We start from the raw sequence: 27,794 nt of genomic DNA on the forward strand, positions 1-27,794 counted from the left end.
TTATTTTAAGAGTTGGAAAAAACTTACTTTTTAATGGGGGCCAAATAGGTGGTAGGCATTTAACACTATCTTCGTCCAAATTACTAATGTGATTAAATGACCCATAGACATTATATAGAAACAATCCATTTTGACTCTAGGTTAATTAACATTTGTATAAATTTACCTAATATGATAATTATAAACAATCTTTAATTTCTTATTCCTTTCCCTGATAGTGAATCGCATGTTTTGCAGGTAAAAGTAGCTTTGTGGGCTCTTCGTATGTGAATTTGAAGGTAGCTGCGGTTCTTTAGCTGCTGCTGGCAAAATTCGCATTGTACAGGTTCCAGCCTGATGCCATAGAGAAATTGATGAGTAAAGTGTCAAAAATGTGATTTTTCTCTATTTGTACCCTTATTAGAATATTAGAAGGCAGGGGCGTCCAAGCTTTTTTATTTGGGGGGTAAAATTTGTTTTACCCTCCCCCAAATCTTTTACCCCAGGGGGTAATTACCCCCTCTAAAATCTTCTGGCAGGGGTAAATTTTGTTTACCCCCAGGGTAAAATATTTTTGGGGGTTAATTTAAATACTATTAAATATTTAGTAGTAAAAATCGCGCCAAATTTTTCTTTTGTTAGAGATTATTTATTTTGGGGGTGTAAATATTCCATCCTAAATTGTTGGGGGTAAATTTTAAATGGGGGGGGGGGGTAAAAAATATTTTGGGGTGTATTCGTTTGGGGGGGGGGGGGGTAATCCCCACTAAACCCCCCCCCCCTCCCTTGGACGTCCTTGCGTCAGGGTAATTTTTTATATAGTAGTGCAGCAATAACAACTTTTAATAGACAATAGGTAGTTCTTAAAATCATTAAATTTTTACTAAAACTTTATCTTACCTATGATATGCTTGATGTGCAAGCATCCGCTTGCGAGATGAGAAGGATTTCTCACATTCTTTACATTCCTTTTCATCAACAACAACCTTATCTGCATTTTCGTTTTCTATGTCTTCAATTCTAAGAAGAAAAGTAGGTAAGGGGGGGGGCACATCTGACACTTTTGCGTAAACAGGGATTATAGGCTTTGTCTTAGGAGTTATAGGATAGGTTATTTGGGGAAAAAGTTTAGTTTTTGGGTGTATTTTCCTTATATTTAAAAAAATTTTGATAGGTCTCCAGGTTCAGGTGCTGCAGGCTGGAAGGTCACTTCTGGACAGGTATAAATGAAAAAAAAATTTTGTTTAAAGAGTTAGAGATCAACTTATTAAACCAAATATGCATCTTTTGGGATGTTATGAGCATATATGAAGAAATAATAAAAATCAGCCTCCAGGTTCATGTCCTGCAGGCCTCCAGGTGAATTCTGGACAGGTAAAAACTGAAAATTTTAAATTTTATAGTTAGAACAAAACTTATTTTACAAAAGTTGCTACTTTATGGATGGTATGAACTAATTTGAAGAAAAATTTGAAATCTGGCTCCAGGTACAGGTACTGCAGGCCTCCAGGTGGATCCTGGACAGGTAAAAACTAAAAATTTTAAATTTTATAGTTAGAGCATAACTTATTTAACAAAAGTTGCTACTTTATGGATGGTATTAACATATTTGAAGAAAAATTTGAAATCGGGCTCCAGGTACATGTACTGCAGGCCTCCAGGTAAATTCTGGACAGGTAAAAACTGAAATTTTTTACTATTGAAGTTAGAACAAAACTTATTGAACAAAAGTTGCTTCTTTCTGGATGGTATTAACCAATTTGAAGAAAAATTTGAAATCGGGCTCCAGGTACTGGTACTGCAGGCCTCCAGGTAAATTCTGGACAGGTAAAAACTGAATTTTTTTACTATTGAAGTTAGAACAAAACTTATTGAACAAAAGTTGCTTCTTTATGGATGGTATTAACATATTTGAAGAAAAATTTTAAATCGGGCTCCAGGATCAGGTACTGCAGGCCTTCAGGTGGATCATGGACAGGTAAAAACTAAAAAATTTTACTTTTATAGTTGGAACAAAACTTATTTAGCAAAAGTTGCTACTTTATGGATAGTATTAACTCATTTGAAGATAAATTTGAAATCGGGCTCCATGTTCAGGTACTGCAGGCTTCCAGGTGGATCCTGGACAGGTAAAAACTAAAATTTTTTACTTTTAAAGTTAGAGCATAACTTCTTTAGCAAAAGTTACTTTATGGATAGTAATAACTCATTTAAAGAAAAATCTGAAATCGGGCTCCAGCTTCAGGTACTGCAGGCCTCCAGGTGGATCCTGGATAGGTAAAAACTAAAAATTTTCACTTTTAAAGTTAGAGCATAACTTATTTAACAAAAGTTGCTACTTTTTGGATAGTATTGACCAATTTGAAGATAAATTTGAAATTAGGCTCCAGGATCAGGTACTGCAGGTCTCCAGGGGAATTCTGGACATGTAAAAATTAAAATATCTAACTAAAGAGTTAGAACTATATCTATTTAACTAATACAAAGAAAATTTGAAATCGGGCTCAAGGTTCAAGTTAAATCCAACCATTTTGTTACATTTAGAATTATATCTGCAAAAAAAAATATTAAGCATTGACTAGAATATATATAAAAAAACATACTGTCAACAGGTCAGTCACTAAAGGAAGCCTGCAGGAAATACACTGCTCTAACTGCGGTAAAAATCCAACCAAAATCCAACACAATACCCTCAATTTGATACAAAAAAGTTATTGAAGCTGCAGGCTTCAAATTTGGGGTATTAAGCCTTATTGTGGAAGTCTTTCAGCAATTAGAGCGGCATATTTCCTGCAGGCTTTCTTCAACAATCAAGTATAAAAAAAGGGATATGAAAACTTCCTGACAAAATTAACTTAAAAGTAACAAACAAACCAAACAAATTTTGTTAAAATAGGCAATTAGAACTAAGATACAAGTTAGACATCATCTATTCATTGTCAGATTGAATTGCCAATAAAACCACATGTTTCTGCACAAACTTCTCATCAATCAAATCAAATTGGTCAATACTATCCAAAAAGTAGCAACTTTTGTTAAATAAGTTATGCTCTAACTTAAAAAGTAAAATTTTTTTTGTTTTTACCTGTCCAGGATCCACCTGGAGGCCTGCAGTACCTGAACCTGGAGCCTGATTTCAAATTTATCTTCAAATGAGTTAATACTATCCATAAAGTAGCAACTTTTGCTAAATAAGTTTTGTTCCAACTATAAAAGTAAAAATTTTTAGTTTTTACCTGTCCAGGATCCACCTGGAGGCCTGCAGTACCTGATCCTGGAGCCCGATTTCAAATTTTTCTTCAAATATGTTAATACCATCCATAAAGTAGCAACTTTTGTTAAATAAGTTTTGTTCTAACTTCAAAAAAAAAAAAATTCAGTTTTTACCTGTCCAGAATTTACCTGGAGGCCTGCAGTACCTGTACCTGGAGCCCGATTTCAAATTTTTCTTCAAATTAGTTCATACCATCCATAAAGTAGCAACTTTTGTAAAATAAGTTTTGTTCTAACTATAAAATTTAAAATTTTCAGTTTTTACCTGTCCAGAATTCACCTGGAGGCCTGCAGGACCTGAACCTGGAGGCTGATTTTTATTTTTTCTTCATATATGCTCATAACATCCCAAAAGATGCATAATTGGTTTAATAAGTTGATCTCTAACTCTTCAAACTAAATTTTTTTTTCATTTATACCTGTCCAGAAGTGACCTTCCAGCCTGCAGCACCTGAACCTGGAGACCTATCAAATTTTTTTTTAAATATAAGGAAAATACACCCAAAAACTAAACTTTTTCCCCAAATAACCTATCCTATAACTCCTAAGACAAAGCCTATAATCCCTGTTTACGCAAAAGTGTCAGATGTGCCCCCCCCCATTGAAAGGCATAAGATAAGTGTATTTAAGTTGGATATTGTAAAAAAAATAATTAAAAATATATATATAAGTATATTATAATATAGGCAGCTAAACTATCAAAAAAATTACCTATCCGTTTCAGAAACATCAAATGGGTAAAGATCCTGATTCTCAAAATCTAACTCATCCTCACACTTCACATGAACCTCAAGATTTTCATCCTTCAACAATTCATTGGCGGATTTTTTAACATCATTCTTTTCTACAATCTCTTTGTGGCCTAATAAATCTGGGATATTCTTGAATATTTCTGGTTGTAAATCTTTTATTGTTACATTATCAACAAGTTGGCTGGAATAGATTTGTTTTGCAAGTAGAGGCAGCTTTTGGTCTATTTTCTCAAGGCACCAAATAATGATAATATCCTCAATATTTGTAGGAATAATTTCATCATGTAATGTTTGTGTATCATTCAGGTACTTCAGTTCGTTTCCAGATTTCTTTAAGTAGGATACAATAGTTTCTCTAAACCTATATCAAAGTAAAAACTGGTTCTATGCAAAAAATATCGTCAATAAGTTTAAAGTATAAAGCGTTTACACCCCCCTCTTGGCTTAGGGTGTGTATACCCTTGTATACCCTTTGGGTGTAAAGTGGTGTGTCCAAATTCCTTAAATTTCCTTGATTTTGAAAAACACCTCCCTTCTGTGCACCTATGTTTAAATAAATATATCGAAATACAAATAAAAATAACCTGGTATAGAAAGCATCATAGTTTTCAAGAGGCGAGAAAGTGATTTCTGCTAGCTCAAAAATTAAAACATTTTTTTCAGCGTCCATTTTCATTATTTTCGTTTTTCAACCCATGGAAGTTGGCAGAGGTAACAAAGTAATCAAATACTTAACAGAAAAAAAGATTTTAATATAAATTGTGATAATCAAAATTAATTGAGGTAGAAATATAAAATAATTTGTTTAAGAAAAGTGTTGTGTACCTTCGAAATTTTGATACTTTCTTAAATTTCCTTGTTTCGCTCATTTTTGTTTTTGTCTGAAAAAGGTTTACATAACCAAAATTGCAGTTGATTCTTTGTTATGAATAGGTAGGTATAAGAGTATAAAAATAGTTCATTAATACTATAGATAACAGTCTCTACGATTATATTACACAATACAATGTTAAAATATATAAAAGACATTTGAAATTGATGCATATTTACAATTTCCGAGTTCAAGTTGAGATTCAACATATAAAATACTAGATATATTTTTATTAAAAAGGCGTTTATAAAGTATTTCGATGTAAAAATATTATTACTGTGACATTTAATATCAAATGCATAGATTAAGTCAAACTAACAATAAATAAATAATATAATATTAAGTCAGGAAACCTTTACTGAGACTCACAAAGCCTATCTGCAAATACGAGACTTACAAAACCTACATATCATGATGATGCTTATTTCTCTTATTTGTCTATTGGATGTATAAACTGACATATTATGAAGGTTTTAATTATGTTGATGCTTTAAGAACAAGCTTTTTATAATGAGTTTCGTCTTATATGTAAAAGGATCTAGAGTTGTTTAAAATTATAACTGAGCAGATAAAACATGTTTTTATACCTGGATTGATTTAAATACGACTATTTAATTAACCCTTACAGCTCGGGCCCCAATTCCCACCTTAATAGATCGGGGGGGGGGCTCCAAGAGCCCCCCCCTCTATCTCGGCTCCTGTTACAGATAAAGACGTAAAATTTTTTTCTGGTGGTTCATGTGTATTTTTAGAGAAAATTACTTTTTCTAGTCATAGCAGCCAGGCCGCTCCTTAGCCGCTTTTTAGCGGCCAGCCGCTAAATTTTAAAACAGCTGTAGAGCGGCCAATTTTGCAGCTAGGATGACCAAATTTTAGGACGAACTTTTATTTTTCATAACAAAAAAATTACTTTTTCTGATCATCGCCAAAAAACGGCAAATTACGGAAACCGCCATTTTCGGCGGTTACGGCGGTAAAACGGCGGTTGGCGGCGCCGATTAATATTTTTATCTGTTTGATGTTGCTCAAGGATTTACCAAAAAAATTTATAGGACTCTAGCTGTAATAGAAGCCACGATATTCATGATATATGTCTGTAGTAAAAGCCGGACAAAAATCGGTCATAAAGTCGGTCAGGGAGCGGTCAAACGGTCATAACACATTTTTTCTTAGAAGGTCATTGATATCTAAGTATTCACCGAAAAAATTTTAGGTTTCTCATTATACACAAAAGTCATAATGTAGAAATTAAGATTTTTTTTCTAATTTTGGTGCTACCCAACCGACTTTGACCGGACACCACGACCGACACAGACCAGATATCCTAATAAAATCAACTCTTGCCGACGTATAATTACTAAACTTAAAAAGTCATGAAGTCACAGCACTCCATCTTACCTACAAAAAAAATGAGATTGAAAAAACTAGAGGGGGGGGCTCTTGGAGCCCCCCCCCCCGATCTGTAAGGGTTAATACTGGTAAGTATATCTAAAATATCCTGTTCAAAATTTGCATAACTAGAATAATAATCTCGTTGTATTCAACTTTTCTTTTCTATTCATTAATATGCTGAATAAAAAAGAATTTTGTTTAAACAATAATGTCAAAAAGTATTGGCGAAGAAATAATATATACATTTTAAGATTAAAAAGGAATTTAAAGATATCTTTCCCTTTGTAAAGTTCAACCTTTGAGGCAGTTTTAGGGAGGAAGATTGTGAAATGGATTGATTTATACGCTATTTTCCCTGCTGCTTCCAACACATTACTGATCTTGAACAGTATAGAAATCATCCTGTGAAAAACCACATTTATAAACTTCTCTGTGCCTCTTAATTTCTCCGGATTGTTTAAACTTGGCGTGACATACGTGACACTCGTACGGCATTTCTGCAATTTTTACCTTCATACAAAACATTAATACAACATTTACCTTTACGCCTTTTCCCTCGCCAATACCTGAATCCTTCCATCTTTGTCCATGTTTACTGTTTAACTATCTTTCAATTTAAAGTTACAATGAATAAAATTGTTATCTTGTTACTATATCTTTACTAGCGGCTCTTGAGGATGGGGGGAAGGGGCGGGGAGGAGTAATCGACCCTCCAGTTAGCATACTAGTTATAAAATCAAAGAGCATTTTTTCAGGGACGAGTTCTCTTGAGAGGGTCGAAGTACTCTTCTCAAAAATAGTTATTAACCTTCCCTAGACCTATTAAAGCTTCACTGTTAAGATTGACCATTCCGATCCTGCGGTTAGCGAGATCCTTTGGTACAAACACACAGATAGACATTCTGTTACTTTTGAATGATGATTTGCTTTGTATGAATAACCTGTGGAGTGTAATTTAGCATGTGTATCCAGGTTACCCTTCTGAGTAAATCTCAGCCCACATTCGTCACATTTAAATGGTTTCTCCCCAGTATGCGTGTACATATGATTCGTCAGTCCGGTCTAAACAAATCATGATAAAAAATCCAGATTTTGATAACTAGATATTGGATAAAAACACAGGGATCCAAATGGATAAATTGATGTACATTCCCAAATATGATACACTAAATTACCCCTTCTGTAGATTAAAATTAATGGTTAAAATGTTTGAACACCCAACTCAATAAATCAACCAATCAACCAATCAAAATTCAATAAAGTCCCCAAGATTGTTAAGCCAACAAATAAGAAAATGTTATTATAAAACTTTGGGGACTAGTTAAATAAACAGCACATTGTCCCCTTCTCTCTCTTATTTTTATTTATGTGTTATTTTCTTCTTAGTTACAAAAGACAAAAAATAAAAGTAATAGTTTACCTTCACAAGAAATCTTTTATCACAAATCTCACATCTATATTTCTTTTCGTTGTTTGTATGATAATCTCGAAAATGCTCCCGTCTTCTTTTCTTATTCAAAAACAGAGACTCGCACAGTTCGCAGGGGTATACCACCTCCCCTTGGTGCGCCCGTTTGTGTAGTCTCAAATTTCGCGCCCTCAAAAACTTGACATCGCAAAGGTCGCACTGATGGTGTTTGCACACATGCGAGCCCATCTCTTTTTTGTCAAAAAATGTTCGGTTGCAGGTTTCACATTTCAATTTTTCACCACCAATATGTTGGATTTTGAGATGCTTTTTAATGTGTTTATTCAGGTGATAGATGTTTGTAAAGCCTTTTCCACATTGATCACAGGAGGCCTGCTCAAATAATATATTTATGTTTTATAAATACTCCATAAACTATTATTTTTATATTAACAAGAATGACAACATCCATAAAAGCGAAGCTCTGAAACGGTATGACAGAGGAACATCATAAAATGTCACAACTGAATAATCAGAATATAAATGAATAAGAGACAAAGCAAAATTGTGAGTAAAATTGTAAAAAAACATATTCAACTAAAACATCTATTTGAATAAATATCTATCTACCTAAAAAAATCTAAAATGATGGCTAATATACGTGGATGTTGTGACAGGGTAAAAATTGTCGTCAATTTAGGTTGCTAACATGGACATCAGGTATTGGTCAGTTCGTTCCTCTAGTAATAGGGAAGGGGATGGGGTAAAGGGGGTGGATGGAGGGTATCGTTATTTTAGCCAGCTACGAGTTTCACTTTATTACAGTTCATAATAATTTAGTGTAAGATCCAAATAATAATGAGAGATTTTTAAATATGTTTTGTTACCTTTTTCTCAGAAGATTTATGTTTCTTATTGTGCCTGAGGAAAGCTCTCCTATCCTCAAATGTTACATCACACTCTGTACATGTTAAACCTTCTACTGAATGAATTCTTCTATGTTGTTCAACATTGGCAAAATACACTCCGCAAATGTCACACATTTCTTTGTCTTTAGGCTTTTGAGAATTTATCCTTTTGGGGTCTTTGAATGTTTTTGTTTCCTTTGAAATCAGATCTATCTTATCATCAGTTATAGTGTCTAAATCTGCACTGTTATCATCAAAATTAAAGACAGTATCGTTTGTAAACTTCATTACAAAGTTGAGTTCTCCCTTCTCTTTGTGTCTAACATAAGATAATTTTCCTTTAAGATAAATATATGCTGGTCATACTTTTGATTATGGTAAAATTAAAATACATTTGACTAAAACAATTAAACTGGACAAAACTACTTCAAATGATTGGACCATGGAATGAAAACGAAGTAGCGGAATTCGTCGTATTTTCATAGTAGCTTTCTCCTATTTCTGGCCCTGCGGGGGGCTGTAACCCCACGGGGCAATCATTCACATTTACCTAACCTAACCCAACCTAAAATAACCTATCATAAGCTACTGTGATAATACGACGAAAACCGCTACTTCATTTCCTTTCAATGATCTAAATGATTTTCTATGCTTTAAAATAAAATTATAAATTAATGAAAGTGCTATAATGTTCTTTTCTTAAGTAGGAAAATGCCTAAATGTATGTAACTTCAACTGTTCATGGCTTGACTGTGGCTGCAGGCAATACCTACAAACATGACTCAGAGTCCTAACTTTCAGCCCATGCTGACCTACAAATTCATCAGGATGGAAGCTTTTCAGATGTTCTTCGTAAATTCGTTGGTTTTTCAGATTTTTATTGCAGGTTTTACATTTGAAGGTTAGTTTGTGTCGGATTCTAATGTGTTCTGATAATACTCGGTTGTTTTTTAGTTTTCTATCACAGAATTCACAGATTATTGGACCTAAATATTATAATATTATTATGTAAATTTAAAATAATAGTCGATTTAGGTATTTAATATAACTTCTCAAACATAATAATCAATTGAAGACTTTTAGTTTAATGAAAAATGCAATATTAATGTAAAGTAATTCAAAATCAAGCATTTTCTGCAAAGTAGTTTGAAAATAGATAATAATAACCTAAATATGAGCAATTTGGAAATTATTTTAATAATTCAACTATTACTTATTGAAAAGCTCATGTTAAATGAAACTTTAAATACATTCTCTCAAAGTTTTAATGTGTTTTAAAGCTCCTTTTAATTGTCATTATCAAGTAAGTTAAGCTTAATATGTATAATCAAAAGACATTTGTCCCAGAAATTATAAAAATTTATGTAATCAATATGTAACATTTTCAGTAATGATGAATCTTAAAAAAATAAACTGCCTACCTTTTCTATGATCCTTCATGTGTGTAGCTAATCTCGGTTCAGACGTAAACCCTCGCCCACATTCACTGCATCGGTAGGGTCTTTCTGTATCTAGCAGTTCAAATGTTTTAGTATCATTTGGCACGCAAGAGCTATCATTATCCAAATCATCAAATTCGTTGAAAATTCCATCTTTTGTGTCCTCAATTGCATCAATATTTACGGCGCGTGATTTTCTTTTCTTTCTTGGTTCTGAAGGACCGTCTAGATAGGTTATATCTCCGTTATCTCGATGTACAATAATATGATCCCTGAAAAATAGATTGATAAAGACCTGCACACTTATTGAATTTAACCAACCAAAGATTTTTTTATCCAATCTTAACCAGACAAATGCCATCTAGCTAAAAAAGATGCGTAGATTTCATTTCTGGCAACCAGAAAATCCGCAGAAATCGAAGTCACGAGATCCAAAAAAGTTTCATTAAAAAAAACCTTACACCAAAAATAACAAACAATAATTATAACGACGACTTAGTTTCTTTTTCCTGTTTAATACGAATATTGAAACTAATTTTCAGGCATGCATGTTTGTTGGTATAGTACTTTTTTTAGAAACCAAAATACAGACATATTTAAAACTACGGAATTGTATATTAGTTAATAGAAAGATTATATTTTTTTCTTGCTTTAAAACAACTTTTTGTACATAAAAACGCGTAATGTCTTCATTATTGACACAAACATGCATGCTGTATAGTTTTAAAAAATTTAGTCAAATAAAATACCTGATTAGAATACAAAGCAAGAAATAAAGGTTATCAACTCCCTATGAGCTTTTTGTGTTAAATAGAATTATTAATAAGAATAAAAGAGTTTCAAAAAATAGTAAAATAACAAAATATTAGGTGAATTGTTAATATTAAATCAATCAAAAAATGTTTTACATTCTTATAATTAATTTCAATAAAACATATATATGCTCAAGAAAGGTTATTTATAATTATGAATTCTACCAGACTAAAATATAAAAGGGGAAATAGTTTATAAAGACGACACAAAATGATTTTAAAAATTACTTATTTTTATCTTTTTTTTTAATCTTTAACAATTTTAATGTTTTTATTATGTAAATATATAAAGTATTATTCAAACTTAAAGGATTTAATCTTTTTCTTTGTAATTTATATGTCTAAACAGTGTAAAAATGAAGTTCTTAATTACAAATTTTCAAATCATTAGATTTTAATACAGTTTATTATAGAAATAAAGAACAATTTCAACAAAAAAAAATGCTACAAAAAGGCTTACTGTATTATTAAACTGACTTAATTGTATAATTGCATTCATTTTGTTTATTTACCTTGAAAAATGAGTGTTTTAGTGCTGCATTGGTTAAAATCAAACCTAAAAGTGCTCTTTATTCAGTGACAGAGTGAAAAAATATATACCTTGTTTTATAGTTTTTGATCTCTTTTTTTATATATTTTTATCTGATATGTATATCAAAATTTAAAAGTATCTAGGTATTTCATTAGATTTTCATACTTTGCTAAAACGTCTTGGTTACTTTTTGCACTATATTTGCTCTAAAAAGGATTCTTTATCTGACTTTCACATTTAAAATGAAAGATTTAATGCCAATTTTTGTGTTGACTGTAGAAAAAAATAATTATTTTGTTTATATGCAATTTTCTATAATAAAATGTGAGAAATGCCTTTTTTCACATGTAGGGCGAAAAAAGTAACACTGAAAATATTTTTTACGTCTTAAGCATGTCCTAAACTCATAGATAATAAACTTTCATAAAAGATTTATTTCAGAATATGTCATTTAGGGCATAAAATTAATTTTGCAAATTAACATTGTAAATGTTTGCCAATAACTTTTAAAAATGATTTCTGCGGATTTTCTAATTTACATGGTTTTTTTCTACACATTTTCCTCTTTCTAAAAATACCTTCCTCATAAAGATTGGCATCCGGAAAGTATATACTTTCCGGACATGAAATGTGCCTGTTGAGTAGCCAAGGAACGCTGCAAGAAATATGTTACAGCCTGACTGTTTTGGTAGAATATTTCATCAGTAGTATTCCACAAAACCTTGTAATTTATCTACCCCCTTCTATTTTTCTTATTATTTAACCCATCCATGCTTTTTTATTTCAACTATTTAACCAATGATTGGCTGTTGAATTAAAATATTTTAGCTACTTTTAAACCTAATACTTCTACTTTATTCAAAACATGTTAAAAAACAATATTTAAAATGGCGTCGTTTTTATCAATCTATTTCCTGAGTGCTTTAATAGTTTCCAGATGAGTATGGCAGTGTCTGCACACGTGTCTACTCAACTTCATACCCTCCTCATAAGAACTGGGAAATACGTCGCTGTGATTTTCTTTAATTACATATTCTTAGTTTCTATCATAAAAACAAGTGAGGGATCTAACACAATTGCCGATATATTTGTGTAAATCCTCAATGATGATACACAAAATTATGTAGTAAAATTAGTGGATAAAACGTTTGAACACTCCTAATGAACCAACCAATAAAAATTCACCAAAGTCCCAAAAATTGTTAAACCAACAAATAAGGCAACGCTAATATAAAACTTTGGGGACTAGTGTAATAAACTGAAAACATGTACAACAGTAAAAATGTACTCAGGAAGGATATGGGGAAAAATTGGTTTTTCAAAATCTTTCAAATGTGTTTACATGAATGAAATTTACATTTCACACCTCTTTCTTTTGTGACCATTTTTAACAATATTCTGAATAAGCCTTAGAATTTCTAGAATATTCCTTTAATATGTTTCTCATAAGTCTTGTGATTGTTGAGAGTAAGTTCACATTGTTTACAAGAGTATTTCACCTTTAGAAAATGGATATCAAATATTAAGTATTAACAAGGATCCTAAAAGTAACAAGATATCTGTATGTGAGTCTGTCTGTACCGAAGGATATATCTAATCGCTGAACCGATTTGGTTCATCTTTAATTTGTAGCTTCCCATAGGTCCTGGGGAAGATACCACTACCCTTCCAAAAGAAGTCGCCCTTAGAAAAAAACAAAAATTATTTTTAAAGCTAAAATTGAAAATGGTGGGCAGTCGACTTCTCTCCCCCTCCCTCCTCAAGAAGGGTAGTTATTATAAAAAAAGGTAATACTAAAACACCACTGATATAGGTAGATGTCATAAATAAAGAAAATCAGATAAGCATAATAACTTTAACTGGGACAGACATTTTCGGAATTAATATGTAGAAAAAAACTCCTTTAGATCCTCTAATGGAAGAAAATTTAAGATTTTAACACAAAATCTTACCTATTAAGAAAATAATAATATTTCACATATTCATTTCTAATATCCATTCCTTATGTATGCCTCTGACATGCTCTAACAGAATCTTTTTACTTTTATAAGATCCTTGACAAAATTCACAGTCGCGCTGTTCGTCCACTGAGTCATCCATCTCTATTTCATTTTCATCCCTTTAAAAACAATTTTTAATTTTACATCCAATTTGAGAAATTAGACAAATAAGTAAATATAGAGTAGAACAGAAAATCAATTCAGAATAAAAAAAATCGTTGTTAATCATTAAACTGCTTAAATGGAATATGAGACTATTTTACATTATGTACCTAAATGTCCCAAGAATCGCCATTTCACAAATCAAATTAATTGTAAGGTACTTATGGTCAATTGGTCATTAAGGTCTTTTCTTTTTCTTGAATACTAAACATATAAAGAACATATTAAGAATTAAAATTAATGAACATATTACCTTTCTAATTTAGCATCATTTTTATAAATCTTTCTAGCTTTTCTGACCAGTCTAATCGTCGGAGGTTTATAGTCATCATCAAAAGAATCCTCCATTGAAATAAGATTTGAGATATCTTCCAAATTTTCCCCAAAGTTTTCTTCCAATTCAGCTATAGTCTCCTCTTTAACATTAAGTTCAACTTCTCCATTAAATTTTGGAGGATTTATTATTTCCTCCTTTAATATTGTTGTGGTTTTTATTTCATTGTCAATAATGTTGGTTTGAATTTCAATAGTTTCCTCTAATAGTTGTGGGATTTTATCAAATATTTCATCTTGAATGTCTTTGAGTGTTAGATTGTCCACAATTTTTAGTCCAAATGTTTGATTTACAAGAAAAGGCAATCTAAGAATAAGGATGAAGGGATAAGTAAATGGGCATAACATAAACAGAAAAGGTTTATATCTAAATGTTTTATATTATAGATACCAATGGAGCAGCTGTCTGATAGTGAAATTCTATTTTCACTGACTTAAAGATTATTAACTCTTAGAAATTCAAAATGAGTTTAAGTGAAAGAGGAGTATGCACGAAGCAAGTGATTCTAAGCACCTTCCAGCAGTAATTCTAAAGTTTTTTTTTGTGTTATGTTTGATATCGTTATATCAATTTTTAAAATTAAGTTTTGCCATGGTTTCATATGAAAAAAAAATCGAAATGTTAGGAATTTTTTACTATAAATCACCGAATGTTTTGTTGAGTTCAAACTGCTGTGTCTCAAAAGTAAAGTTTTTTAATCAAAAATGTTTATTTAGAATGAGGAATGGTAACTTTTAATATTGTAAACAGTTTTATTAGTGTACATTCGTAATTTACAGCATTTGATTATGTTTTGGCGTGTTATTTTATCGGAACCTTTGAACTCAACAGAACATTTGATGATATTTTATAAAAAAAACTTTTAAAAAAAATTGATATAACGATTTTAAACATAACACTAGTATACTCCTCTTTAAAATACAGAATATAATTTAGCCAATACACTTATCCCTAAACCCTGCCTAGGATCAATTTTCTCAAGGCACCACAGTAAAATCACTTCCTCAAAAGTAGGCGACAAAATTTCATCTTCTAACAGCTCAAAATTACCCAAGAACTTTATTTTAGTCCCCATCTTTTTCAGATTACTACAGACCGACCGACGAAATTTTTTGTAGAAGGCACTGAAATCCTCATTTGCTGTTGGGTGAATTTCACTTAATGCTAGAATGTTTTCGTGTTTCTTTTCGTAATTATGGGAGTCAAATATAAAGTTGATAATAAATTCAAAGTTTGTTCCATAGTTTTTAATTATTTTTGTATTTGCTTTGTTGTTTAAGTTGGCCAACTTTTCTATAAATTCTTCTAATTCCTTGTTTCTTCTAAATAAAAACAAGGACGATTACTTAAAATAGTTGCGAAACTGTTTTTGAACATAAAAGCCTACCTTAATAACAAGACTTATACTATAATTACTGACAGAAACAATCATTTATGAAGCAGCTTTGATTCTTAAAATCATTATTTTGCCATCGAATTTTCTGACAATAACAAAATATTTTGACATTTTCTTCCCCTTAGTTTCAACCAACTGAAACTGAAAAATTCCCAAATTGCAGAAAATGTAAATTGAATAAAAAATTGAATCATGGCCCTAGCAATTACGGAGAAAAGTACTAAGGTACATAACAGGATAGTATAATAAATAACTGCCTCGAAAGGTCATTGATATAATTCTTAAAAATAAAAATCTATAAACAAATTATCAATAAATAACTTACTTTGAAAGTAATTGTGCTTCAGTTAATTTAACAGCTAAACCATTTTGTTTACCATTCTCAGAAATATCATGTTTAGAATCCAACAATAGTTGATCAGGATCATTTGGATGGAGGATAGGAATTCTTTGGCCATTTCTGGTGTCTTTCAAAGGTTGCCATTCACTGTACATCCCTGAATTGATATTAATTTTATATCTTGGTCGAATAAAATATGCATGATAATATGAATATTAATTCAAATTTTAAAACAGACTAGCTTTAAAAAAATAAGGATGAAGACATCCGTAAGCAGCGGAGCAAATAACTTTTCAAGTATGATAAAAGATAATAAAAATAATATGCTCACTGGCCAGGAAAAATTGAATAAAGAAAATGAAATTTCGCGCGGTTGTCAATGTCTAAACCTACTAAATTCATAATAAATCCGATTGTTTCAAATGTAAATGCCTATTGGTGGGTTAAAAATTCGCAAGATATTTAGCATTCTCTAAAATTAATAAATGAATAAATTCCATTTATATTTTACTGGCCGATAGTCGAAGAAAAGGAGTAAATTAAAGAGTAGCTTGAAACAAAACAAAAACATTATTTTACCTCCTGGAAGAAACATATCATAGTTTTTGTTGAGTTTGAGCTGTTCCACCAAATTATTTTTCCAGATGTGAAATTCTTCCTTGTCAATAATACCAGATGGTAAAGGGGTTAGTAGTAAACAGGTCATTTTTGCCAGTTTGTTGGTTACCTAAAAAAAAACATTATTATACCCAATTATCCTTAATTAAAATTAATAATTTGCCAGGGGTGTATATTCTACATGGGATCCCCTGCTCAGGGGGGGGGGGGGGGGAGGAATAAAAAATAAGTGGTTGGAGGGAAAAAAAATGTAAAAATTAAGAAAACTGAAAACATTTTTTCCATTTCCCCCCCTCCTTGGTAAAAAAAACTTTTAAAAATGTGTGGTAGGAGGGATAAAATAAATAAAATATAGAGTTCTTTAAATATTTTTCCATTTTCCCCCTACTTGGTGAGAAAAAACTAGGGGGGGAAGAAAAATAAAAAATTTTGTAGCAGGGAAAAAAAAATAAATCTTGTGCAGAATATACACCCCTGTAATTTGCCTATGAGTGTGTGTTTACCAAAGGACCTAGTTAGCAGCTGGACCGATATTGTTCTGCTTTACAGTGAAGCTTCTTATAGGTCCTGGGAAGATTTATGACTATTTTGGAGGAGGATACCTCCATCCTCCCGAGAAAAATCGCGCCGAAAAAAAATCGCATCCCTCAAAAAAATTCTTTTTCTTTTTAAAACTACATTGTAAAGTGTAGATCGACTTCGCCCAGGCCAACCCTTCCATCGAGTGCACCTAGATTCATCTTGGAGCTTAGCCGCTAGTCATTAATATAATAACTAAAAAAAGAAACACATGCAGTATGTTTTATTCAACAAATATGATTTACCTTTAATTGTTTTAGAGTTATGTTGTGAAACTATGTCATTTTTCATCTAAAATTATAGGAAATATTTTAACAATAAAAATTTAAATGTAGAATGATTACAAAAATAATATTGCATAGTATAACATTTCATAAGGTAACTTTGAGTATTGTGTAATGTATTTTAATTTGAATTGCATCTAATTTTCATTAAAAAATATAAAGTCAACTATCTTCAAATTATTTTTAAAATTTTGGTAGCATTTACTTTTCTATACATTTAGACATATTGGATATGTTTAGAGTAAAATTAAAAGAAAAAATTAAATTTTAGCTAGGTAATAATTATCTTTAAGAAGATAATTTAATTGTGGAAGTGAAATTGTGGGGAAAAAATTATGGTGCCTGCGTAAATTTAACAAAAACTTGGTCTTTATAGAAATCATCCTGGGTAAAGCCACACTTATTAATCTCTCTGTGCCTCTTGATTTCACCAGATTGCTTAAACTTGGCATGACACACTGAACACTCATACGGCATCTCATTTGTGTGTAGCTTCATGTGTATATCCAGGTTACCCTTTTGCGTGAAACTCATGTCACATTCTCCACATTTAAATGGTTTCTCTCCAGTATGTGTGTACATGTGATGTGCTAGACCAGTCTTAAATAATAAAAAATAGAACTTAAATCAAATGTCTTGTGATATTTCGGGTATAGTCCCTTCCGTTGCAAGGCTCCTTAAGGGGCGTTTCTTCGTTTTTTTCACAGTAGCTTTTCTCCTATTTCTAGCCCCTGCGGGGCAATCACCTAACCCCATATATAACCTAAAATAACCTATCAAAAGCCATTTTAAAAATACGACGTATCGCCCCTTAAGAGGCGTTGCCACGAAAGGGACTATTCCCAATATTTCTTTTAAAGAGGGGAATATGAACGAAGGAGAGTAAGGTATTTTAAGCACATTCCAGAAATGATGTAAATCTTTATTCAATCTACTAAGTTATTGTAAATAAAATTTACTGAGCGAAAAAATTCTACAGAAGTTTCTTAAAAGAAAATGAATATTGTAATAAAAGTTTGTAATATAGATCACCATATGCCTTAAGACAAAAAGCAAACTTTTATGATAAACATCATATCTATCTGCCTTTAACAGTATTCAATAATATTTTTGTGGTGATTTTTATACACCTTAAAAGTAAAACTCAACAAAACATTTGATACAATTTCGACATTAAATCGATTTTATTTTTTGTTTGTTTATTTGACTGTATTTAACAGAAACTTAGTTTATTCAAACAAAAAAATATGTAACATCACTGAGGGATAGTGCTTTTATCATACGCTCTAATTCATGCATAGTCCCCTTTTAAATTGTCTTTCGTTACAGTAAACATATTTTTACCTTCATCAAAAATCTCTTGTCACAAATAGAACACTTGTGTTTTCTCTCATTCTTATGATAATCTCTAAAATGTTCTCTCCTTCGCTTCTTATTTAAAAATAAAGACTCGCATAAATCACATGGATATAAAACCTCTCCAAGATGCATTCTTTTGTGTAGTCTCAGGTTTCTGGCACGCAAGTATTTCATATCACATATGTCACAGGAGTGATGTTTACATACATGTGCGCCCATTTCTTTTTTATCAAAAAATGACCGCTTACACGTGTCACATTTTAACTTTTCTCCGCCTATTTTTTGTACTTTAAGATGCTTTTTAAGGTGCACTTTAAGGTGGGCGATTCTTGTAAAACTTTTTCCGCATAAATCACACGAAGCATTCTTTTCGTTGCTTCTATGGGTTTTAGTATGTTTTAAGTAAGTTTTTCTGCATGAAAAAGTGATATTACAATCGTCACAGTGCAAATTTTCAATTGAATGAATCTTCTTATGTTGGTCAACGCTGGTAAAATATTTACCGCAGATGTCACACATTCTCTTTTCTTTGCACTTTTGTATTCTTGGTGGCATTGGCTCTATTGGGATTTCTAAATTAAGGGAGACTTTGATAATTCAAAGAAGTAAAAAGTTGAGATAAACAAACTATTGTATGCCAATGCATTCCTTAGGGTTGTATATTCTGCGCAAGATTCATTTTTTTCATGCTAAAAATATATTTCTACTCCCCCAAGTTAAAATTTTTTCCATCATTCTAAGGAATTTTTGTGTCTGTAGATGAGAAGACTAGTAACTTTTTGATGATTTTTCAAATAATTTCCCATATTTATGGTGTTTTGGGTCAGATTTTCAAAAAATTTGTGGATAATAGAATCAGCTGATGTTTTCAGTACACCCCCTTCCCTTCCCCTCCCCCCCCCCTCCTTTTGCCGGGTATTCCATGCAGAATTAATACCCCTTGCATTCCACCCGTCAGTTGAGCTAATGTCACTAAAAGTTAAGTAAGAATGTAGTATATTACTTCTTTTAAACTACAGTTCTCTTTTAATCCAAACTATCATGAACATTTGTATTGTTGCTGGGCTAATTAATGATAAAATTTTCCTCAGTGATTACCTATATCTTTATTTTTAAAATATTTATCATTTAAAAATATTAGACAACAATTTATACCTGAACCATTTCTTGAATTTGCTGTTAATGATTTGTCATCATCAAACTCTTTATTTACTTTTTCAGCTAAATCTTCATAAGTTTCAAGCACAGAATCATTATAAGGAGCCTTAACAATAAAGTTAATATCCCCATTATCTCTGTGCTCAAATGTGTGAAGTTTCAGCGCTTCATGGCTTTGTTGTGGCTTAAGGCAGAAACGACAAACATAATTGTTGGTTCTTATTTTCAGTCCATGTTGACCTTCATAGCTATCGACATGAAAGCTTTTAATATGTTCCTCAAAAACACGTTGATTTTTAAGAATCTCATGACAGTCTCTACATTTGAATGTCAGCCTATGACGTATTCGGATATGTTCAGAAAGAACCCGTTTATTTTTCAGACGACTATCACAAAATTCACACATAATGTCGCCTTTTTTGTGGTCCTTGACGTGGGCCTTCAGCCAAAGCAAGGAGCTGAACACACGTCCACATTCAAGACATCTGTGGTCTTTCTTGTCATCTTGCTCTTCACTGAAAAAATTTCATAATACAATTCTTAGAATGTGGTTATTTTCAAAATATGTTAAAACTTTATTAACAATCTAAAGTGATATGACAATGGCCGATGAATTTTATGGACAATACATCCCCAATGATGATAAACAAATTTAGTTCGTATTAGATTCAAATTAGTGTTTATACCTTTTAGCTACAAACTCTTCCATTCTAGTAATTATACTATCGTCAACACTATTTTCGATCTTAGGTTCATCAATACCATTAGTAATAAGCTTTTTAATTGCCTCACTTTTGGTTCTTCTAGAGGATTGGATTTTTTGCTCGTTGCCGCGTCTTTTTTTAGTTTCACTCGCATTCTTCTTGTATTTGCCGCCAAGATATATGATTTCTTTGTTATTTTTATGTACCAATATATGTTCTCTGAGCAGATAAATATCTCGTTGGGGCTCATGGCAGTAGCGACAAACATATTCATGTGTTTTCATCACGTCTTCATAAGAGTCTGAATACATTTGAGGGTGATTCTCCTTTTAATTAAAAATGGATAATTGAACAGATAAAAAAATTATTTTTTTTTTAAATTTAGAAATGAATTATTTCATGAATTAAATATGGAAAAATATCAATCTGTTGAATTTGATTCTGGTACCTACTTATTTTCCTATGATTATAAAACCCAGCTAAGATTCAAATCCATTATCCATGCCTTTAAATGTTTCTCATATGATTTATGATTGTTTAATGTAGTCTTGCAGTCTTTGCAAAAATATTTGGGTTTGTGAATGCCTCTGACGTGTTCTAGTAATATTTTCTTGCTCTTATAGCAACCGTTACAGAATTCACAAGGACGTTGTTCATCCATTTCTTCGTCAGAATTTGCTTCCAGATGATTATCATGACTAAAAAATTAACTACCTAAATTAACCCGCAAGAAAGTGAGATATTTCACTTGACGATAAAAAGGCCTTTAACTATTCTGCAAGTCAAAGAAGGAGAGAGAAAGAGTGGGAAGAAATGGAAATAAGAAACAAAAGAGCAATATTTTACTTTTCACAAGGCTTCTTTTAAATTAAAGATTAGTATTTTTAACAAAACATACCTATTAAAATCAGGGTCATCTTGGTCATCAAATGGATCATATTCATCTATGTCATCCTAAACAGAGATACATACTTCATCTCCAGGAAAACTGTTTTCCCTTGATCTGTATCAGTCAAAACTAATCCTTTTTAAAAAAGTTATAAGGTTTTTCTGCAGGTTTAAAACAGAATCATACTGAACTAATTAAAACAAATACCAAAACCTTTGTTTGGTCAAAAGGGATATTAGCTGAAAAGTAGAACCCAATTGGTCTAGAGTTTGGCGATAACCTATGCAATACATTCTTTTGTATGAATAAAATTACAAGGTTTTAAATAAATTTTAGAGTGCAAAAATCATAATTTCTGTAGTTTAGACTTCATTAAAGCAATTAACTGTTATAAAGTTAGGTCAGGGGTGTATATTCTGCAAAAAGGATAATAAAATAAATAGTTCTGAAAATATTTTCCCATTTTCCCCCTTTCCTTGCTGGAAAAAAACCAGGAGGGAAAAAAATAAAAAATTTGCAGCAGAGGAAAAAAATTAATACTGTGCAGAATATACACCTCTGAGTTAAGTTTATATGCTGTAAAAAGGCATACCTTGTAAATTTTACCATCTTTGAAGTCACTATCTTCCAGTGATATAAACTCAGAAATTTCGTTGATGTGAGCCCCTAAGTCATCAATCTCAGCAATAGCTTCTGTTTTTACATCAAGAACAATTTCTTCAATAGCTTTTACATTCTTCTCCTCCTTAGGTGTTATATTTTTAATGTCTAATGTTGTATTAAGATTTATTTCTGCCATAATTTCTGGTATTTTTGCAAATATTTCTTCTTGTAGGTCTTTTAATGTTGTGTCATCCACTAATCTTTAAGCACAAATATATTATAATAATAATCTTTTATATTAACCGTAAAATCGCCTTAAAACTATTATATCCATCCGTAATCTTAATGTATTTGTTGCCAAATTTCATCAATTTAAGAACAATTTTTTTAAAATTGATACAATTGCAATAAGTTGACAGCAGTGGTTCAACCAGGTTCCATATTTAAAACAAAAAAAAAATTCTTTGGCTCATTTTTTTGTGGTTTAAGTAAGAATTACAAAGTTTTACGGGTATAGTCCCTTTCGTGAAAACGCCTCTTAAGGGGTGTTTTGTTGTATTTTTACAGAAGCTTTTGAAAGATTTTTTTAGGTTAGGTTTAGGTGATTGCCCCGCAGGGTTAGGCAATTGGCCCCGCAGGGTTAGAGAGCCCCCCGAAGGAGCTAGAAATAGGAGAAAAGCTACTGTGAAAAAAAAGACGAAACGCCCCTTGGCGTTGTCACGAAAGGGACTATACCCAGTTTTTCTATCCAAACACAAAAAATAACTCAAAAAAGAGTTATTATACATCAAACTATAGGTATAACATGCATTTTAACATTTTCATTTATGTTTTATATAATGGTTAAATAATATATTCATTCCTGTGACTAAAGATAAGATTGACAAGATTTGGTAATCTAGAATCAATCTTCTCAAGGCTCCAAAGAATTATAATCTCCTCAAAAGTTGGTGATAATATCTCGTCCTGTTGCAATTCAAAATTATTCCAGAATTTTATCCTATTTACCAGGAATATGAATCATTTTTTGGTAGAGGATATAAAATATAAAAAATACCTCGGGGAGTTTAATATTAAGAAACTTATAGATATTAAAGATTTTATTTTTAGCAGTGAAGCACTTTATATTACGTCCGTAAAGCTATGAGAGAAATGTGATTATCTCGGCTTCTACTTAAGATAGACAGCTAAGAATTTTAGTGTTGATTCCCTGTAAAATTGAGCATCCAGTATTTAATTTACTTGGTCCGTCGGTCTGCAAATAAATCTTCTTTTATTATGACAAATTAACATCTGCTCTATAACTCACTTTGTCCGTTCATCCTTCCATGATTTTTTAATGCTGCTATGTTATCCTTGTTTCATGTTTATTCTACTCTATTTCTAGTTTTGTAAGTACATTTTTAGAAGTAGACAGTTGATATTTTCAAAAAATAATACTAGTTGGTTAAGATCCAAGCAAAAAGTTTTTTTACTTGGTCATCTCATATTCCTGCCTAGTTCCCATCTTTTTCAGATGACAGCTGATTGACTCACGTAATTGTCGATAGAAGGCACAATAATCATCACTTCTCAAAGTTACTTCATTTACATCAAAAATATTCTTATTCTTACTCTCATTGTTATGAGAGTCGAGGATAAATGTCATAATGAGGTTGAAACTGGTTGCATAGTTGAGGATTATTCGTTTACTTGCTTTACAGCTGAGATCGGATATAAGTTGGATGAATTTGTCTAGTTCATTATTTCGCCTAAAATGTAAATATTTTTTTTCAATTATGATACCTACTCTTCTAAAAGAAAACAAGGAAAGATAATTAAAGAGAAAAGACATATATAGGGAGGGGGGGGGGGGGGGTGGACTAAAGATAATTTTCAAGATTACATGTTTCAACCATGTGATTTAATAAAGTTTATCAAATAAAATTTCTCCTAAAATTTTCAAAATATTTGTCCCTTTCAAATTTGATTAGTCAAATAAATAAAAACAATTCTAAAACTAATGTTGCTAGAAACCTGATTAATACTTATCAAAAATAATCTTTTTTTGGGGGTTACATTTGATAAAACAAAAGCAAGATTAACTATTGATAAAAACTTACCTGCTTAACCATTTTGTATACATAACTTTATCAATTTCCATTGGGCTATCTTTTACTCCTAGCTTTGATGTATGCTTTAGTCTTAGAGGATCATCATCATGAATAGTTGTGATTCTGAGACCATCTTTTGATTCTGTTAATGGTAACCAATCTGAGTATATACCTGTAAAAAATGCGTATCCTTATAAAAAAGAAATTCAGTGATTCAAAATTATTCCTGAATAATTTTTTTATTTATCAGAAAATCCCTTTTACAAATTATTATCTTACCTTGTGGTAAAAACAGATGGTTATCTGGTTTATCTTCCAAGTAGCAGAGTAGTTTTTTTCTCCAGGTATTAAACTGTTCCTCTGTGATACTGCCAGCTGGCAAAGGAGATGGGTACTCACCAGGCATCTTCATCTTAATTATATTACTATTGGACAATACTTTTTTAAGTTTAAAAAAATTCCAATTAAACTAAACCAAAATCCTGCCTCAGTCTAAAACAATATGATTTTTGAAACTTATTCTATCCTAACTGTAATTGTTTAGATAATGTAGATCAATATAGACTATAATATCTAATTATTACCTGGACTTAATATTAGATTAAGTTAACAGTTTGCTTAATCCAATATCTGTTTAACATCTTGTTCTGAAACAAAATTTATAATTTGTAGTAAAAAAAATAATTAAAGCTTAACATAAATTAAAATGCATTATATATTACAAATCATAACTTTCACATGTTTAAAAACTGTCATTTGATCTTATATGATCTTATTAAAAATTATATTATAAAATGAATAAATATTGATTAAAGTGATGTAACTATAAATTTAAAAATGAATTTGAACAATTTATATAAAAATAGAGTCATATACAATACATATAATAACAACCCTGATAAGTTATTTTTACAAATCAAGTAAATTTTGTACTAGAATCTCATTATAAAATTAATACATTGTTGATAACAATTCCTTCAAGAAATGATTTTCATTGATCTCACTATTTAAAAAACATTCTTAACATAAGTTAATAGTGTAAAAATTAACTTTTTATGAGAAAATATTGCTATTTTAGAGAATAAGCTTGTTAGAATTTTAAGATTTCTTGTTAAAAAATTAAAAAATGTATAAATTATATTGCATCTTTTTTTGTTTTTCAGAGAATACGATTGCATAAATATTTTTATGAAAATGTTTATCAGGGAAAGATTTACTTTAGAGAAAACCTATACTACATACTAAAGAAATTCTTATCTGTGATGCCACACTTTTTAAATTCTCTGTGAAACTTGAGCTCTCCCGTTGTTCTAAACTTTATGGAACACACACCACATTGATATGGCTTTTCTCCTGAACAAAAATTTGGATTTAATATGAAATAGTGATGAAAAATGGATGTAATGTCAATTTCATATTTGAATAAAAAAGTCAATATTTGAAAGATAACAAAAGAACACTTAAATTGTACAAAGAGAAAGAGTGCGAAATGCAGAGTGCTTAGAGTGACTAGTCTATATGTGTGTGTACAAAATTTAAAGAAAAAAGGTACAGATATACAACCAACAACGAAATTGATATTTAAAAGATATTATTATTTCATCTGTTTTGGGAGGGCTACCATGGTATTTAGTTAGCAAAACAAGCTAAAATTATTAAATACTTTTTTCCAGTTCATAAGGGCGTTTATGGAATCCCCTGCAAAGGGGGGAGAGTGGGGGGGGGGAAGATATTTAATATTTTTTTCAGTCGAAGAGAAATGAAGCCTGTGAAGAATATACGTAGCTGCGAATTAATTCAGTTGTTGTTTAAACCTGCGTTTATGTACTGAGTGACGGGCGGACCAACAGATTAACATTATGAATTTGCGCTGCCAAAAAACAGAAAATTGTTTGAATTTTACCTGTATGTAACATCATGTGTCTGTCCAGAATACTCTTTCTAGCATAATTCAGTCCGCATATGTCACATTTAAATCTTCTTTCTCCTGTGTGATTCAACCGATGCTTGCTCAAATTACTCTAAACAAGATTAGTCTTCATGAAAACTTTAGCCTTTTGAAAAACAGGCGAAAAAAAAGAAGCCAAAATTCGCTCTTATCATAAGTTTTCCCATATATTAGGCAGTAACATGATCCATCATCAAGACTACACAAATTAGATATACTTACATAAAAAAAGATGAAAAAGGCCAAATATTTGATACAGGAGCTGGCAACAAATAATTGCTAGGACATACATGATAAGTCAGCTGATCTGTGACTAAGTGACGTTCTAATGGACTTGGTGTATCATAGCGAACTAACTTATATTCCTTCTATCAGGACTAGTCTTTATAATTTGAGATTTTGCAATATTAGCTATTAGCAGCTGCGCCTCGGAGAGAATAATTGGAAATTAAATTCTGTTATTTTAAGCCACAATAACTTTTCAGATGATCTTGAGATGTTGAGTCTATTGAAAGATTAAATGAAACATAAATATCTAAAATCCTTATACTAAAGTAACAAGATATTTGTCTCTTTGTCTGTGTGGTTGTACCAAAGGATCTCGCTAACCGCTGAACCGATCGGGTTTTCCTTAACAGGGTAGCTTCTCATAGGTCCCGGGAAGGTTTATAACTTACTATTTTGGGGGAGGGTACCACCACCCTCCCAAAAAAATCGCCCGTAGAAAAATTTCCCCCCCCAATTTTTTTTTTTACTTTTTCTTTTAAAATCTAAAATAATAAATTGGGTTATCAAATTCGACTCTGCCCTCCTCAAGTGTCCCTAAAGCCTCTAGAGCGTAGCCGATAGTAATAAGTATAAGACATTTAAAGTTACCTTGCTTTGGAAGAACTTCTCACAAATGTCACACTGATGCTTTTTCTGCTGATGGACTGTTCGTATGTGGTCGCTCAGTCTCTTCTTTTTCAAAAACATTGATTCACATTGGTCACAGGAGTATAAAGCTTCGCCCATATGCATCCTTTTTATTAAGTTAGTCAATTAAGTATTTTGGAATCATGCTAGGTTAAAAGATTTTATTTAAAATATACACAGGGGTATATATTCTGCAAAATTGAACCTGCTAAATTGGCAGAAAAAATGTAAAAATTAGGAGAACTTAAAACATTTTTTTAAACCATTTTTCTCCCCTCCTTGGTGAATAAAAACTAAAAGAGTATGTGGCAGGGGGAATAATATGAAAAAAAATTTCCATTTTTTTCCCTTCCTTGCAGGAAAAAAACTAGGAGGGAAAAAAATTTAAAAATTTCCTGCAGGGGAAAAAAATGAATCTTGTGCACCAGTGAATAAACATTATATTATTTTAGTAAAGTTAGCGTTAATAAAAGATTTATTTAAATACTTAAAATTGACTAGCTTTCCTTTTGTGAAAGTCCAAATTCCTAGCCCTCAAAAATTTTTCTCCACACAAATCACAGGCATAATGTTTACAGATATGGGTTCCCATCTCGTGTTTGTTGTAAAAAGTCCTTTTACACGTTGGACATCGCAATTTTTCGCCCCCAACGTCGTGGATTTTTTTGTGCTTCTTCAGTGACTCTCTGCGTGAGAAACCTTTTCCACATTGCTCACAAAAGGCGTTTTTCTCCTGGTTTCAGGGGTAATAGGATAAGTGAATACTTTTAATTAACTAAAAGTATCCTAGCTACTCTATAGTTAGAGTTTACAATCTATAAATCAACAATCAGTGAAGTCTTTATGTATACAATTGTATTTTATCATAACTCAGTAAACACAAACACACACACAATAACCTCACAAAAAAAGTAAATTAAAGTCAAGGATCGCAAGGGATAAGACAATGGCCGATTAATTCATATTGCATCCCTTATGATGATGCACATAATTACCTCTTCTATAGATTACAATTAATGGTTGAAACGTTTGGACACTCAACTAAA

General features: G+C 31.4%; 5 protein-coding genes across 5 annotated transcripts; all 5 read right to left on the reverse strand.

The window, feature by feature from the left end:
• Positions 1-191: 191 nt before the first annotated feature.
• On the reverse strand, positions 192-5,156 carry LOC145314930 (uncharacterized). Its single transcript, XM_080155006.1, has 5 exons — positions 4,830-5,156; positions 4,589-4,734; positions 3,964-4,365; positions 880-999; positions 192-333 (listed from the first exon to the last, which is right to left on the reverse strand). The coding sequence occupies exons 2-5, from the start codon at positions 4,678-4,680 to the stop codon at positions 192-194; spliced, it is 756 nt and encodes a 251-aa protein (XP_080011132.1). The 5' UTR covers positions 4,681-4,734; positions 4,830-5,156.
• Positions 5,157-6,351: 1,195 nt separating this feature from the next.
• Positions 6,352-10,398, reverse strand: LOC145314447 (uncharacterized). Its single transcript, XM_080154341.1, has 6 exons — positions 10,005-10,398; positions 9,299-9,569; positions 8,563-8,902; positions 7,688-8,068; positions 7,209-7,329; positions 6,352-6,764 (listed from the first exon to the last, which is right to left on the reverse strand). The coding sequence occupies exons 1-6, from the start codon at positions 10,381-10,383 to the stop codon at positions 6,640-6,642; spliced, it is 1,617 nt and encodes a 538-aa protein (XP_080010467.1). The 5' UTR covers positions 10,384-10,398; the 3' UTR covers positions 6,352-6,639.
• Positions 10,399-12,687: 2,289 nt separating this feature from the next.
• LOC145314459 (uncharacterized) lies at positions 12,688-17,089 on the reverse strand. The gene is made up of 7 exons (XM_080154359.1): positions 17,041-17,089; positions 16,178-16,325; positions 15,584-15,755; positions 14,825-15,184; positions 13,782-14,168; positions 13,367-13,485; positions 12,688-12,864 (listed from the first exon to the last, which is right to left on the reverse strand). Exons 2-7 carry the CDS (start codon positions 16,302-16,304, stop codon positions 12,785-12,787), a joined length of 1,245 nt encoding a protein of 414 aa, XP_080010485.1. The 5' UTR covers positions 16,305-16,325; positions 17,041-17,089; the 3' UTR covers positions 12,688-12,784.
• LOC145314454 (uncharacterized) lies at positions 17,079-24,534 on the reverse strand. The gene is made up of 12 exons (XM_080154354.1): positions 24,470-24,534; positions 24,165-24,297; positions 23,895-24,057; positions 23,289-23,543; positions 22,655-22,792; positions 21,782-22,052; positions 21,199-21,254; positions 20,806-20,998; positions 20,283-20,626; positions 19,594-20,111; positions 18,424-19,010; positions 17,079-17,679 (listed from the first exon to the last, which is right to left on the reverse strand). Exons 2-12 carry the CDS (start codon positions 24,295-24,297, stop codon positions 17,413-17,415), a joined length of 2,925 nt encoding a protein of 974 aa, XP_080010480.1. The 5' UTR covers positions 24,470-24,534; the 3' UTR covers positions 17,079-17,412.
• LOC145314463 (uncharacterized) lies at positions 24,531-27,480 on the reverse strand. The gene is made up of 4 exons (XM_080154363.1): positions 27,253-27,480; positions 26,710-26,852; positions 25,789-25,906; positions 24,531-25,238 (listed from the first exon to the last, which is right to left on the reverse strand). The coding sequence occupies exons 1-4, from the start codon at positions 27,338-27,340 to the stop codon at positions 25,120-25,122; spliced, it is 468 nt and encodes a 155-aa protein (XP_080010489.1). The 5' UTR covers positions 27,341-27,480; the 3' UTR covers positions 24,531-25,119.
• Positions 27,481-27,794: the final 314 nt, after the last annotated feature.

Source organism: Acartia tonsa, chromosome 3 (assembly GCF_053477335.1).
Source record: "Acartia tonsa isolate MP-2025a chromosome 3, ASM5347733v1, whole genome shotgun sequence".
Classification (NCBI taxonomy): Eukaryota; Metazoa; Arthropoda; class Copepoda; order Calanoida; family Acartiidae; genus Acartia; species Acartia tonsa.